Source organism: Oryzias latipes, chromosome 13 (assembly GCF_053564925.1).
Source record: "Oryzias latipes strain Hd-rR chromosome 13, Olatipes_Hd-rR_3.1".
NCBI lineage: Eukaryota > Metazoa > Chordata > Actinopteri > Beloniformes > Adrianichthyidae > Oryzias > Oryzias latipes.
In genome coordinates, this window is record NC_136249.1 from 8,627,215 (window position 1) to 8,639,774 (window position 12,560).

At 44.1% G+C, this 12,560-nt stretch overlaps 1 protein-coding gene across 2 annotated transcripts; it reads right to left on the minus strand.

Moving 5' to 3' along the window:
* Positions 1 to 1,906: 1,906 nt before the first annotated feature.
* On the minus strand, positions 1,907 to 9,463 carry tp53i13 (tumor protein p53 inducible protein 13). 2 transcript variants are annotated; one of them, XM_011482925.4, is made up of 9 exons: positions 9,015 to 9,463; positions 8,858 to 8,935; positions 7,761 to 7,796; positions 6,319 to 6,377; positions 6,167 to 6,245; positions 3,775 to 3,903; positions 3,510 to 3,698; positions 2,474 to 3,434; positions 1,907 to 2,393 (listed from the first exon to the last, which is right to left on the minus strand). In XM_011482925.4, exons 1-9 carry the CDS (start codon positions 9,117 to 9,119, stop codon positions 2,287 to 2,289), a joined length of 1,743 nt encoding a protein of 580 aa, XP_011481227.1. In that variant the 5' UTR covers positions 9,120 to 9,463; the 3' UTR covers positions 1,907 to 2,286. The 2 variants fall into 2 exon arrangements, with proteins under 2 accessions (XP_011481227.1, XP_023817370.1); XM_023961602.2 differs by having other exon boundaries at positions 6,319 to 6,373; positions 9,015 to 9,425.
* Positions 9,464 to 12,560: the final 3,097 nt, after the last annotated feature.

A 12,560-nucleotide genomic window follows, 5' to 3' on the forward strand; every position in this document is an offset into this window, starting at 1 on the left:
CACCAGTGAAGATCACAAATCATTGAAGAAAAAAGGTTCAGCGCACTGTCTAGTGGGTCTAGATGACCCAACTCACAACGTTAAAGTGCCTAGGATAACACAATGGTTAAAGAGACAGTGGTTTCAAAAATGTCTGGATCAAACATGACTCATATATAGGGTTTTGTTAGTTGTAATGTTTTTTCCTTTTGTTGCCATTTCAGTGAAATGTTCATCTTACAAAATCAAAGCAGTAATAAGAGCCTTAAATAAAAGCTATGGAGAAGCGTTTTGACCTTCGGTTGGAGCTGAACCCCTTTCTCTTAGCTTTTTAGATTCTGTTTGCAAACCACCACAAACTGGAGGCTCTGGACATCAGGGGCCTGTTTCAGAAAGGAGGTTCAACCAACAATGAGGTTAAACTTGAACTCTGAGTTGGTCAATCGAGAGATTAACAACTCTGAGTTTTGTTTCAGAGAAGCTGATCCGAGTTTGATCAATCAACTCTGAGTGGACTGATTCGGAGGTGAGCGTGTGCACCGCGACTATAAGAAGCCATTATCAATGGAGCGCAGATATTACGAGTCACCATGGCAACCGTGAAAAAAAGAGGTCTGCATATTTTTCACCAGCTGAACTTGACGTGCTGCTGCAGAGTTACAGTGAATATGAGCACATATTCCAGAAGAAAAGCAACACCGCTGCATCTGCAAAACAGAGACAGTTAGCGTGGAAAAACATAGCTGCTCAAGTTAATGCGTAAGTTTGCATTTAAATATTGTTATAAAATATTGGCTTTAATAACTTTTTAAATAGCGTAAGGTGTGAAATAAAAAATGGCGAAATTTAGGTGTACTTTTGAAGCGTTATTCCTGGTGTAATTGCATGAAATTCTGCATAGTGTACAGAACCAATCGGGGGGAAAATGCATTTAACGTCGGTAATGTTTAGAGGACTTTTTGTTAACCTTCCCCTCTTGCAAACGTTGGTCAGTTTAATATTAATACATGCAATTGTGTTTTTAAAAGTGAACTTTTGTCTACCCTTGTATTGATCGAGTGGTATAGGTTTATATGGGATTAAGAAAGTAAGCAGTTTTAGCAAATTGTGTTTCCAAAAAGTAATTGTTACATTAATCTAATTCAATGTCCCTGATTTCATTTTCATGTAGATGCAATCCTGCAGGAATTAAAAGAACATGGCAGCAGCTAAAAATGAAGTATAAAAACATAATTCAATCAGGTCAAATGTGAGCATGTCATGGATGTAGGCTTTGTTGACAATATTTGACATATGAAACATCTACATAGCAATAACTAATGTTGTTTTCATTGCATATATGTAATTGACTGCAACGAAAAACAGTAACGCTCAAACAAAAACGTATGGAGAAATGACAAAAAATCGAGTCTAGGTCTCAAAATCCTCACACAACGTAAATGTAATTCTCTACGAATGAATGCAGCCTCCTCGTCTATTGGGTCCACCAAAAAAGGACAAGCCATTCTTGTCACTTGTCTCTGTGTGACGGAAATGTGGGCAATGAAGGTTAAAGTAAAAAATACCGCTTCGTCTTTAAAAAGGGGAGGGGACCGGCAGAAACCTTGAGTTTAGAGAATAAAACCTGCTCCCGACCAGGTTAGGTTCACAGCATAAGTAACCATGGATACGGACTCCGAGTAGAAGTTACCTCTCTTTCAGAAACGGGTTTGACTTACTCTGCTTTCTCTGGTTTAACAAACCTCCCATTCTGAAACGGAAAACCCAGGGTTTCCCTGATTTCAGGGTTAACGCACTCAGAGTTTACACTTAACCTCCTTTCTGAAACAGGCCCCAGGAACCACACCTTACCTGCAGCAAGAACATGAGCCGTGCTCCGCTGCACTGACAAAGCAGAAACCCCTTCTTTAAACAAGAAACGCGGCAGTTTTGGAGAGATTTTCTTTAAAAATGGAGGTCAAATAAAAATCCAGCAGTGCATTGCTTACAACAGCAATGTGTTACGCTGTAGCCCCATACAGATATAAAAACAACAGATTTGGCCTAAAAGGGTTTTGGAGTTTGGAAACAACGATGGCTGCTCCACCTGCAGCACATGGAGGCAAAGCTCTGGCTGTGTTTTCCTTTGTTGTCATTCTAACACGGTAAACACAAAGGCATTGGAAGCTTCCTAATCCTCTCTAAGAACACATCAGGCTCAATAAACTCGGCACTGTTGTCCCATTTTGCAGTCAAGTCACAGTAAATATCCAGACAGGTATCAGACAGAGGCAGGTGCAGAACACTGTCCTTCTGGACCGTCCGGTTCTACGGCTCTTCATCTGAGCTGGAGGAGCTCGGAAGCAGAACGCATTCCTGCCTTCTTCCTCTTTTCCGTCTTGGTTTCACATTCCTCAGCCTCCTGCGGATCACATCTGCAGGAAAGAAGACGGAACGCTTTGAGGGAAGGAGAAAGGGCGATGGCGTCGTGTGGTCAATCACTGGGCGCACCCACCTGCCACGGTGTCATAGTCCCTCTGCGGGTCGTGCCAGTAGAGGCTCGCCGAGGTCCTCCAGTGGCGGTACAGGCGAGTGTGAAGAACCGACAGCGTGAGAAGGACCAGCAGGAAGCCCAAGGCTCCTGCGGCCCACACGGCCTCGTCCGTCCTCGGGGTCCTGGGTAGCCCTCTATTCACAGCTGCGGGACGTTTGCTGCCGCCTGAGGTGCAGGCGCAGGGTTTGTCTTTCTCACAGACGCCGCAGTCCAAGTTATGGGGGCGGCTGTGATCCACCTGCTGCAGGTCTTGCTGCTTGGGAGATTCTGACTGGGATTTGGAGGCAGACTCCACCCTGTCCGTTCCACTTATGTGGCGAGAATGTGTGGGGCTGAGTCTTTGCCTTTCCCCCCCTTCAAATGCTTTGTTGATCTTCATCGGCCGACTTAACTTCTTCTCCTCTGCTTTCTGTTTTGCGGTCTCCACGGTTTTCAAAATGGCTGCATTTGCACTTTGCTCACTATCGGCAGAACGATGTTTTCCAGCAGCAACGTCTGCTGGTCTAAGATCATCGTCACTGCGAGCGTGCTTCTCTGCTTCCGGCTCGCTTTTCTGAAACCGAAGACCCCCCAAACCCAACGAGTTGGCTCCCGGTGTACTCCTCATGAAGGGTAGGGGTGTAGAGGCCTTGGTTTGTGTGAGGTCTTCAGAATCATGACCTCGTCTTGGGAAAGAAGTAGTTAGAAGGGAATCCACGGATGATCCATATGAGCTGCTCCCACCTCTGGAATCTCGGAGCATTCTCTGGGTTGGATTGGTTAAAAAGCTGGAGGCTTTCCCCCATGTGTCCGGGTTGCTCTCCAGGGCACTTCTTCTCTTCCTGGCATTGATCTGCGTGGACTGCACCTCCTTCGTGTTGACCTCTGCAGCTCCTTCCAGCAAAGAGGAGATGGTCTGGACACAGCACTGCTTCAGAGAACCCTGAGGAGCCGTTAGTCATTATTTCTTTAAGCTTTCTAAGGTAACTGTGACATTTAATCAAATCAGGATTCCAACCTTCGTCTTGTTTAGTCGCTGCTGGTGCGACGCTGCAGGTCTAGTCAGCAGGAGATCATATTTCTGGGTCGGAATCCCACGGTCCGACTCCCGTCTTCTGCCGTTTGTGCTTTCCAGCCAATCGCAGACGTCCAGAGAGGCGGCACTGATCAGTTCCAAAGTGTGACCCCACGACACCACGGCTATGGGCTGAGATTAGAACAAACGGTGAACCCGGGCGTCACAGCTTCAGGTTCTGAAGGGTGCTGATCCATGCACGTCTCACCCTGTGTCTGCTGAGCTGTGGGTGGGACGTGATGATGTAGTCTCGCAGACAGGAGTGCGCCAGTCCAGACAGGAGATGACGCTCGCCGGGCTCTGCACAAGGATGGTAAAGCAAAACAGCAGCTCCGTGCTGCAGAAGAACAGAAAGGATGTTTAAACTCAGCTTTTCTCCTTGCAGAACTAAAGTCTGCTTTCCTCTATGTAGAAAAGTACAACAAAAGATCTGGTGGGGTTCACAGTAGATTTTGATTCTACTAGCTTTTTTCCTCAGCGGACAGATTTCGTGAAACTCTGTTCGTAGTAGCAAAGCAATGGCTAGAAATGTTGGTTTGACACTGAAATGAATTTCTGACCTGAGTTTAGGCGAATAAGGTTTCTGACCGAATCTGATGCACAAGTCCAAGTCAAGTATCGAGTCTTTGGGTTGAAGGACAACTAGAGTCTAAAATATTAAACCTTACAATGAAATGGATGTGGTCCTGTCACAAATTGTCAGTTTTAAACCAAGGAAGATGCAGTAACATTCAGTTACTGAATGAATCAGCATGAATAGGTTGGTAAACATAGTCCCATGCACCCGTGTGGGGGGTTGCCCCGTGTACGGATGGGTGCTGTGGGGTTTTAGGGTGTCCGGGCCCGTGGAGGGTCATAGAGAGGAGCGGCTTCATCTTAAGGGGAGCATGTGTGTCTTGTCGTTCCTTTGAGGCTCATGCGGCCTCCTTAAGGGACGTCATGAAAATGGAACGTCCCATTGTCGTGAGTGTGGTAAATGTATCAGGAAATCTTTGTGAGGATAATGGAAGTTACACTCACTTGCCTTAAAGCTGCACTCTAGTCATTAGTAAGGTGTCCTTACGGCAAACCCACAGGATGTGCGAATGATGTGGAACTGCCCTTTGGACACCCGGAGGCCGCCGCCCACACCAACTATGCTTTGATTGTCTTATTTCCTAAATTCTAACAGCACTTGAACAGTGCGGTGCACAGGAATCGGGAAGGTTGAAAAAATGATAAATTCACGCGAAGTGCCTGCATCTCACCCTTACATGTAGTTTCATTGTTGGCTATGACCGGTTGCTTGCAGCACCGGCAACCTTCAGATTTCATACACGCGTGTCTCATAAAGGTTTGCCCTATTGACCTGCAGACAGCCCGGATCCACCCGCAAGGGCAGTTGTTACTAAGGCATTAAAGAGGTGAAGAGGCGTGTCCGAGCAGGTTAGAATGGACGGAGGAAGGTGTGACGTGTGACTAAAGACTGTCAGCAAGAATGAAGGGAAAGGAATGTGAGGCTGGTGAGAGCAGCCATGTTGTTGGTGTAGAGACTGATGCAGAGACAGGAAGCAGAGCTGGAGGTAGCAGAAATGAGGGCGTTGAGGTTCTTGTTAGGAATGACGAGCACGGAGCATCAGAGAAAAAGCTCATGGTAGAGGTTTTTGGAGATCAATGCAGGGAAGCAGGTGGTTTGGACACGTTGGTAAAAGATGCTGAGTTTGGAGCTACCGGGAAGGTAGACCAAAGAGGAGGTTCATGGATGTAGCCAAAGAGGACATGAGGGTGGATGGTGTGAGCGAGGAGGATACTGAAGATAGGATTAGATGGAAACAGGTGAATTGCTGTGGACACCCCTGAAGGGAGCAGCCAAAAGCCAAAGAAAACACAAGAGAAGAATCCAGAAAAGGTTGGATGCAGAAATCTGTGAACTGCGGAGGCTCATCCAGCTGAGTTGAAGTAAAACCTGAGACCTCAGGCAGAGACATCCATGCTGCAGGTCAGCATCTCTATCCAACCCATCACATATTTACATTATAGTCGTAACATTTATGGGTCAATATTTGACTGTTACAGCTGACATGATTGCGATCCGGCTTTAACTTTAATGACAGAACCTCTCCCACCCTTTGTGCACAGACAAAAAAAACTATCGGGCAGAATCCAAATTCTTCTTCTCCCCCTCCGGCTTCTCCCTATCCCTCCTATCTTATGGGGCATTTGGAGGGATGGGGTGTCTGAAATCTTTTATTGAAGGGGAAACCCTCGCGGCGGAGGGATACGCTGTGCCGAGGAGAAGAAGCACATTTCTTCACGTGGGTGTGCTCTGATGCACAGTTTACATGTAAATATAAGCAATGACTTTTTTGCTTTAGCATGACTTTTTAAAGTGATAAAACTGATGCTTTTGTGCATGTTCTAAGCGCTAGCAGCTACTCGCTAACGCAGATGACCTTCGACTGTGGATGACGTCATGGAGTGGGAGTGAGACTATTTTTCATAGCTCTATCTAAAGGGTTAAATGTGGGGGAAGATAGAAGTCGTCGGGGAGGAGTTCAGATTCGGCCTAGGTGTTTGCCGTCTGCTGTCCCAACCTGTTCTGAGCATAAGGAGACACTTACATATAGGTTATTGAGCCAGCGTTGAGGGGGGCAGTACACATACTCTCCACTCTGTGCGCCAACGGGTCTGAACGCTCCGCTGCAAGAAAAGGTACTACATGTAACGTGTGATCTCATCCTCAGGCTTCAGAACTACCAGTTACAGGATTTACCTGCTAGGGATGGCGTGACTGTAGGATATAGACTCATCCATGCAGATTTTCCTGGCTGGCTAAAAGAACAAACAAATGAATAAATAATCGCAATGATCTAATAAATATGATGTTTGAATTGTTTGGCGAAAAAGGGGGACACAAAGACGCAGAGGAAGTCAAATAAATAAGTACTTTTCACGACCATGAGGCGCACTTAAAGGTCTTACATTTTCTCCAAACTGTAGGGGGCGTTCTATGAGACGGCCGCCTAAGGTGTTGTTGTGGTACGTAGAAGAAGACGGCATGAGAGCGGGGGAGGGAAGCGTGGGCGTGCACAACAGAACACTGAGGCAGTTGAAACTGCAAGCTATCAGCTACGCGGAGGACCATGGGAATAGAGCAGCTGCCAGAGGATTCAAGATGAATGAATCCATGGTTTACAAGTGGAGGAAGCTGGAAAACGAACTCCGACAGTCAAGAAGGCGCAGCGGAGTTTCTGCGGAAAAAAAGGCGACTGGAGTGATGGATTAACGATCTCTGCAGTCACCATTCGACTGATGGCAGTAACGCTTACAGAGGAAGCTTTTGTCTTTCATTTTATGAAGCGCCGTCATCTTTCCATCTGGGCGAGGATTACGGTGCCGCAGTGACTTCCAGCGCATCACAATGAAAAGATGTTCATCTTCTGCTCATACTGCAGTAAAAAGAATGCCGACAAACACCTCCAATCCAGCCACATCACCAACATGGACGAGGCGTCGCTCACTTTCAACATCCCGGTGAGTCACAATGTCGAGATGAACGGGAGGAGGACGGTGGGACACGCACAACGGGGCACGGCTTTTGTTGTTGTGGGAGGCAGCGCCGGGCGAGTTATGCCACAGTTTGTGAATGGATTGTAGAAGCTTGGGCTAACGTGTCTGCTTGCACTGCTGTCAAAGTGCCGAAAATCCGGCCTCATTCGTGAGGAACCGCACGGCAACAACACGGACTCACCCGCGTCGCCGCAACACGCAACAAATGGACCGCTTTCTGTGATAAAAACCATCCAAAAAAGAAAAAATAACAAGAATAAAGTACTAAAAACTGGTTCAGATCCAGAAGATGAAGACTTTGATGGATTTCTGGATGCTGATTGACGACGGAAAAAATGAAAAATAAATCACAACCAACTCAGTTTTGCTCCCGCTGCCTTTTTTAAACACACACTAGCAAGCATGTTTTACCTGACTGTCTTAACGTTCCTGCGCCTTAAAGCCCGGTGTGCCTTTTAAACATGTTAAATACAGAAAAAGCACCCTTAACTGCGCCCAATAACCCAGTGCGCCCCATGGTCGTGAAAATACGAGTCTGTCAAAAGGTCTACACATTTTTGTATTATTGTATACTCTAGCAATCTCATCTATTTCTTAGAGTTTACTATCAGGTTTGAGTGTTCAGAAGTAAAAATGTTAACTTACCTCGGGGTCATATACATTTTCAATACTTGGGAGTGTCTAAAGACAAAGAAAAAAAAAACACAAACCATTTTAAGCATCAACAGTTGGCAACTTTTAGCCCTAATAAGGAATAAGCTGAGGTGAATGTGGAAAACTTCATCTGCGCTGTTCAGTTCCAGGTATTCCTCTCTGAGTCAGACTGGTGGAAGTTTTGGATAAAGATGTCCTGGATCCGTTTTAGGTCAGTGAATCGGATTGTTCAAAATGAACTAAGTCTAAATGAACTGTTGTTAGTCATTACAGCCCTACTTACTACCTTTTTAGAAGTCTTTAGCCACCAATGTAAGAGTAAAGATTGACCCAGATCCCAGTCGTCACGAACAGATAACTACAGTTGTGAAATCAGGCCAACATTGAAGATCTTGTAAACTCTTGAACTCATTCGTCACAGCTCACTTTGCGATGCATTTTTATGGTCGAGTCTGCGATTGTAGCTTCAAACGCAGCCATAAAGGACGGCACTGTCCAGAACTGGCATTTCCTCACTGGCTTCCTATATACTTTAACCCTTGTGCTGTCTTGTGGGGTCAGCCGGACCCCACAAGACAGTGCACTGAACCTTTTTTCTTCATTGATTTGTGATCTTCACTGGTGTCCATGGATTACATGAAATCCTCTCCACCTTTATCCACCTTTGTCATGGTAGGGAGAACACATCAATGTAAGGGTGGGGTCATCTGGACCCCACAAGATAGCACAAGGGTTAAGAGCCGCTGTCTACATCCCCGGCCGCTCCTTCACCTTTCTGATCTGCTCCACCCATCACATCTGCACATTCCTCAAAATCAAGTTCTTCAAGTTTCACCCCAAACTGACAAAAGGTTGAAGAGTTTCTCTGCTGCAAACCTTCCAACTGTCTTCCTGCGATTTATTTAAGTTGGCAGTTGCCTCACTTTGGCTTTTTTTTATGTGTTTTGATTGTATTTTTGGTAAATATTGTTTTTACAGTTTTTGGTTATTGTTTGGCATAACTTTTTAAAGAACTATGACTGTAGTGGTTCCAAAAGGATTTGAAAATTGCACCAGTTTGGGACCCATCCTTCTTAATTTTTGTTTACCTGAGTGGAATCTGGCCAGGTGAGAAGCCCACAGTCCTCAGTAGCTGCAGCCGGAGGCAGGTCTCTGTCCACAAAGAGCTACACAAAGCACGTCTTCATGAACGAGAGCACAGAAAAGGACGGAACGTGGCTCTCCCTCATCTTCTGCGTCCATTACCTTTCCAGTATCACAGAATGCAGCCGCCGCGGAGGAGCGCGCGCGCGGCCCCAAACACACCCACAGCGCGGCCAGCACACCCACGGCCACGGCTCGGGCTGCCATGGCGGAGGTTCCCGGTCACTCAGACGAAGGGAGAACGCCAACTTTCCCCCAAATGCCCGTCATAGCCGCCCACTCTCGCTCGCTTATATCCAGGAAACGAACGTGAGCCCGAAAGACGCAACATTTCCCAAAACATGGCTGCAGTGCAAAGCAATAAAAGCGTCACATGATCCTCGCGCCGCACAAACGTTATAAGAAACTCCTTTTTCACCCAGCTACGCTCTGTTTTCTATGGGAAAACACCCTAAACTCATTAAATGACACCAACACTGAGTGAATAAACTACAAAATAAGAGTCGAGACGGTGCAGATGACTTTGTCTGGAAGATACTACTTCCGGGGGCATTTCAAAATAAAGCGGACAATGGAATATCAAGCAATCAAAATAATAAAAGCACAAAAGAAGACCAAGGACAGAGATTCATCGATACGTGTCGAACTTAAGGTGACTAGTCATTATTTGATTGGAAAACAACAATTTGAAAGGAAAATAAATACGTATCCACACACATGTAACTTATAGCCATTGGCTGAGTCATACATATTTGTACATACAATAAAAAAACATTACAACAACTGGATATTAAGAAACCACTGCCTTGCTTTTCTAAAATCACACCTGAAAATACATTTTAAAACAAGAAATTACCATTTTTCCTGTATGGCAACAGTTATTTCTCTCTGTATATTTGTGTCTTCTTCCAACCCGGCAGGAAAAACAACTTTTTTTTATTATTTTTTTAGAGCTTTAAAATGTCTTAAAAGGGAAGCACACAGTACAGTTTTCATCTAGATTATTTTGGCCTTTTAGTCAGTTTTGGTAGAAACTTCAACCCCACGTTCAGGAGTTCCATCGACATGAAAACAGTCTCTATCAAAACTGGAACAGAAGCGACAGAAGAACTCCACAGCCAATCAGAACGCATGGGCCAGGGGTCTGCAACCCGTGGCCCCCCAGCCACATCTGAGTCCTTTACCTCTTTCCACTGTGGCTCTCTAGTAAAGGAAAACGTTTTTTTTTCATTACAAAAAACAAATGCAAATGAAAATGTAAGTAATTAGTTCAGTACAAAAAAGTACAGTTACTTAAACTTCATTCGAGTCCTACGCTAAGTACCCCAGAAATCAACTAAAGGGTAAAGAAGCACAACTAGAATGAAGGCACACATAATTATAAGGCTCATTTCCTATTTTTCAACAGATTCCACGATTTAAAGAGGACCTTATGGTTACAGAATTCAGTAAGGTTCACTGAATTAGCTCTGATTTAATTTTGGTTGGTCAGATTGACTATGTTTTCACTGAGCGACATCACAGTTGGTAAAATAAACTGTTTTTTTTTTGTTTGTTTTATAAAATCCCTGCTGACATCACAAAAGCCATGAACGTTTTTATATCTTGAAAAAAGGCTACCTTCTCTTTATAATTATGTTAGATTTATGCCGAAAAAACAAACAGTTCTTTCATATTTGTCATTATAGTCACAAAAACGTACAAATCAGTGTCCTGTTAGGATGTAAAGTAAGACTTTCTCACTCCCTCTGGGTTGTTGTTAGTGAAAAATGGACCTTTAAGTGTTGCATAGCCTCAGAGCGTGTGTATTTGTGAAACAGGTTGTGTGCATTTCTGATTATTGAGACTTGAATTAGTTGATAGATTTTGGTTCAAAACTTCAGAATCATAATTTTAAAAAAAAAACACTGTGAAAAAAAATGTCATGGGGGACTTTAAACCTATTTGTTTGTTGTTTTGAGGAATAAAGTTGTCTCAAATTGAATCCAGTGCATGTTAAAACTACGGAAAAATAGCAATCCAAGCTGTCACAGGTACGTGAGTGAAGGAAGTTAAGGTTTTGTTGTTGCTAACGGACATAAACTAACTTGTGTAACCGGATGTCTCCCAATGAAACCCATTAATTGCTGAGCAGCTTAGCTGAGAGCGTGGAATGTTCCTACGGACATTTTACATTTTATAATAATAATAATAATACATTAGATTTAAAAGAGCCTTTTTAAAATCCTAAAGGACACTGTAGAGATTCAAAAGTAAAAAACAACAAAATCACTTCAAAATGGGCATCTTAATAAAATCAGATAACAGATGAAGAAAAATTGGGATTTGGAAGAGCAAATTTAAACAGACAGGTTTTGAGTCTGGATTTAAAAATTGAAAATAAGTCATCGTTACGGAGGTCAGGGGGGAGAGAGTTCAGGAATTGGGGAGCCTAGCAGCATAAGGTACAGCTCACCATGGGACGGAAAGGTGAAGGGAGGAAGAAGACCGGAGAGAGATGGAGTGTTAATATGTAGGAGATTAGAAAGATCAGAAGGAGTCAGGTTATGGAGGGCTTTGGAAGTTTAGAGAAGACGTTTGAATTGAGTACTGAAATCTACTTGAGGCCAGTGCAGCTGCTGGAGTACTGGAGTGATGGAATGGAAGGAAGACCCTCCTTCCCTCCACGAAGGAGGGTCTAAGGGCAGGGATGCCAGTTTAGTTTAGTCTGTTTAGTTAAAGTTTAGTATTATCCTATTGAATTTGATGCATTTATCATCCTTTTTGATTGTATGTTTACCTTACAATTACCGAAACAAAGCCCCTTGAGACGACTGTTGATGTGAATTTGGGCTATACAATTAAAATTGAATTGAATTTAATTGAATTGATAATCCGGGCAGCTGAAGAAGTTTTTCAGAGGAGACGATTCATTTTGCGTAACTGAAAGTAGGCAGACTGAGTAATGCTATTGATGTGGGATTGAAAGGATAGTGTACTGTCAAGGATGATACCCAGACTCTTAACTTGAGGGGAAGAAAAACTGAAGAGGAATCAATGGAAAGTGTATAATTGGAAACTTTGGAAATGGTGGATTTGGAACCTACAAGGAGTAATTTGGTTTCATCGTTGTTAAGTTTGAGGAAGTTCAATGTGAAACAGGTTTGTATTACAGATAGGCAGGAGGAAAGGGAGGCAGGTGGTAGAGAAGAGTTGGGTCTACTGGACATATAGAGCTGAGTCTCATCCACAGAACAATGATAATCAATGTCAACAAGTCCCAAATTATTAAAGCTCCTCAAAAGACGGATTTCAGAAGGGAGCATTTTTCTCTGGACTTCCTCATATTGGTGAAGGTTCTCACTTGTCTAGATGACAATTTCTTGAGTCATGACATCCAGACCTCAAGGGCCTTCATCAGGGGTCACTAACTAGGGGACTGCGGTCCGGATCCAAACCCAAATACTGAGTCATGCGAACCCAGACCCGGACCTAGATCCTAACTTGATGCAAAAGTATTACGATGGGTGCCTCTAATTATATGTTGCAGCTCTTGTTGTCATTGAAATCAAACATTCTCAATCCCAACTTGTCATGTATTTTTGGAGCCCCCTCTGGGTCACTTTTTGACATTTTTGGTGTGTCCAACTCGTCGTTTTTCAATGTCCT

Coding starts and splice junctions, on each gene's coding strand:
- tp53i13 (XM_011482925.4), bottom strand. CDS start 9,119: ATGGCAGCCCGAGCCGTGGCCGTGGGTGTGCTGGCCGCGCTGTGGGTG. Junction 3,904..6,166: donor GCTGGCTCAATAACCTATAT/GTAAGTGTCTCC, acceptor GTTCTTCTGCAG/CACGGAGCTGCTGTTTTGCT. Junction 2,394..2,473: donor GGACTATGACACCGTGGCAG/GTGGGTGCGCCC, acceptor TCTTTCCTGCAG/ATGTGATCCGCAGGAGGCTG.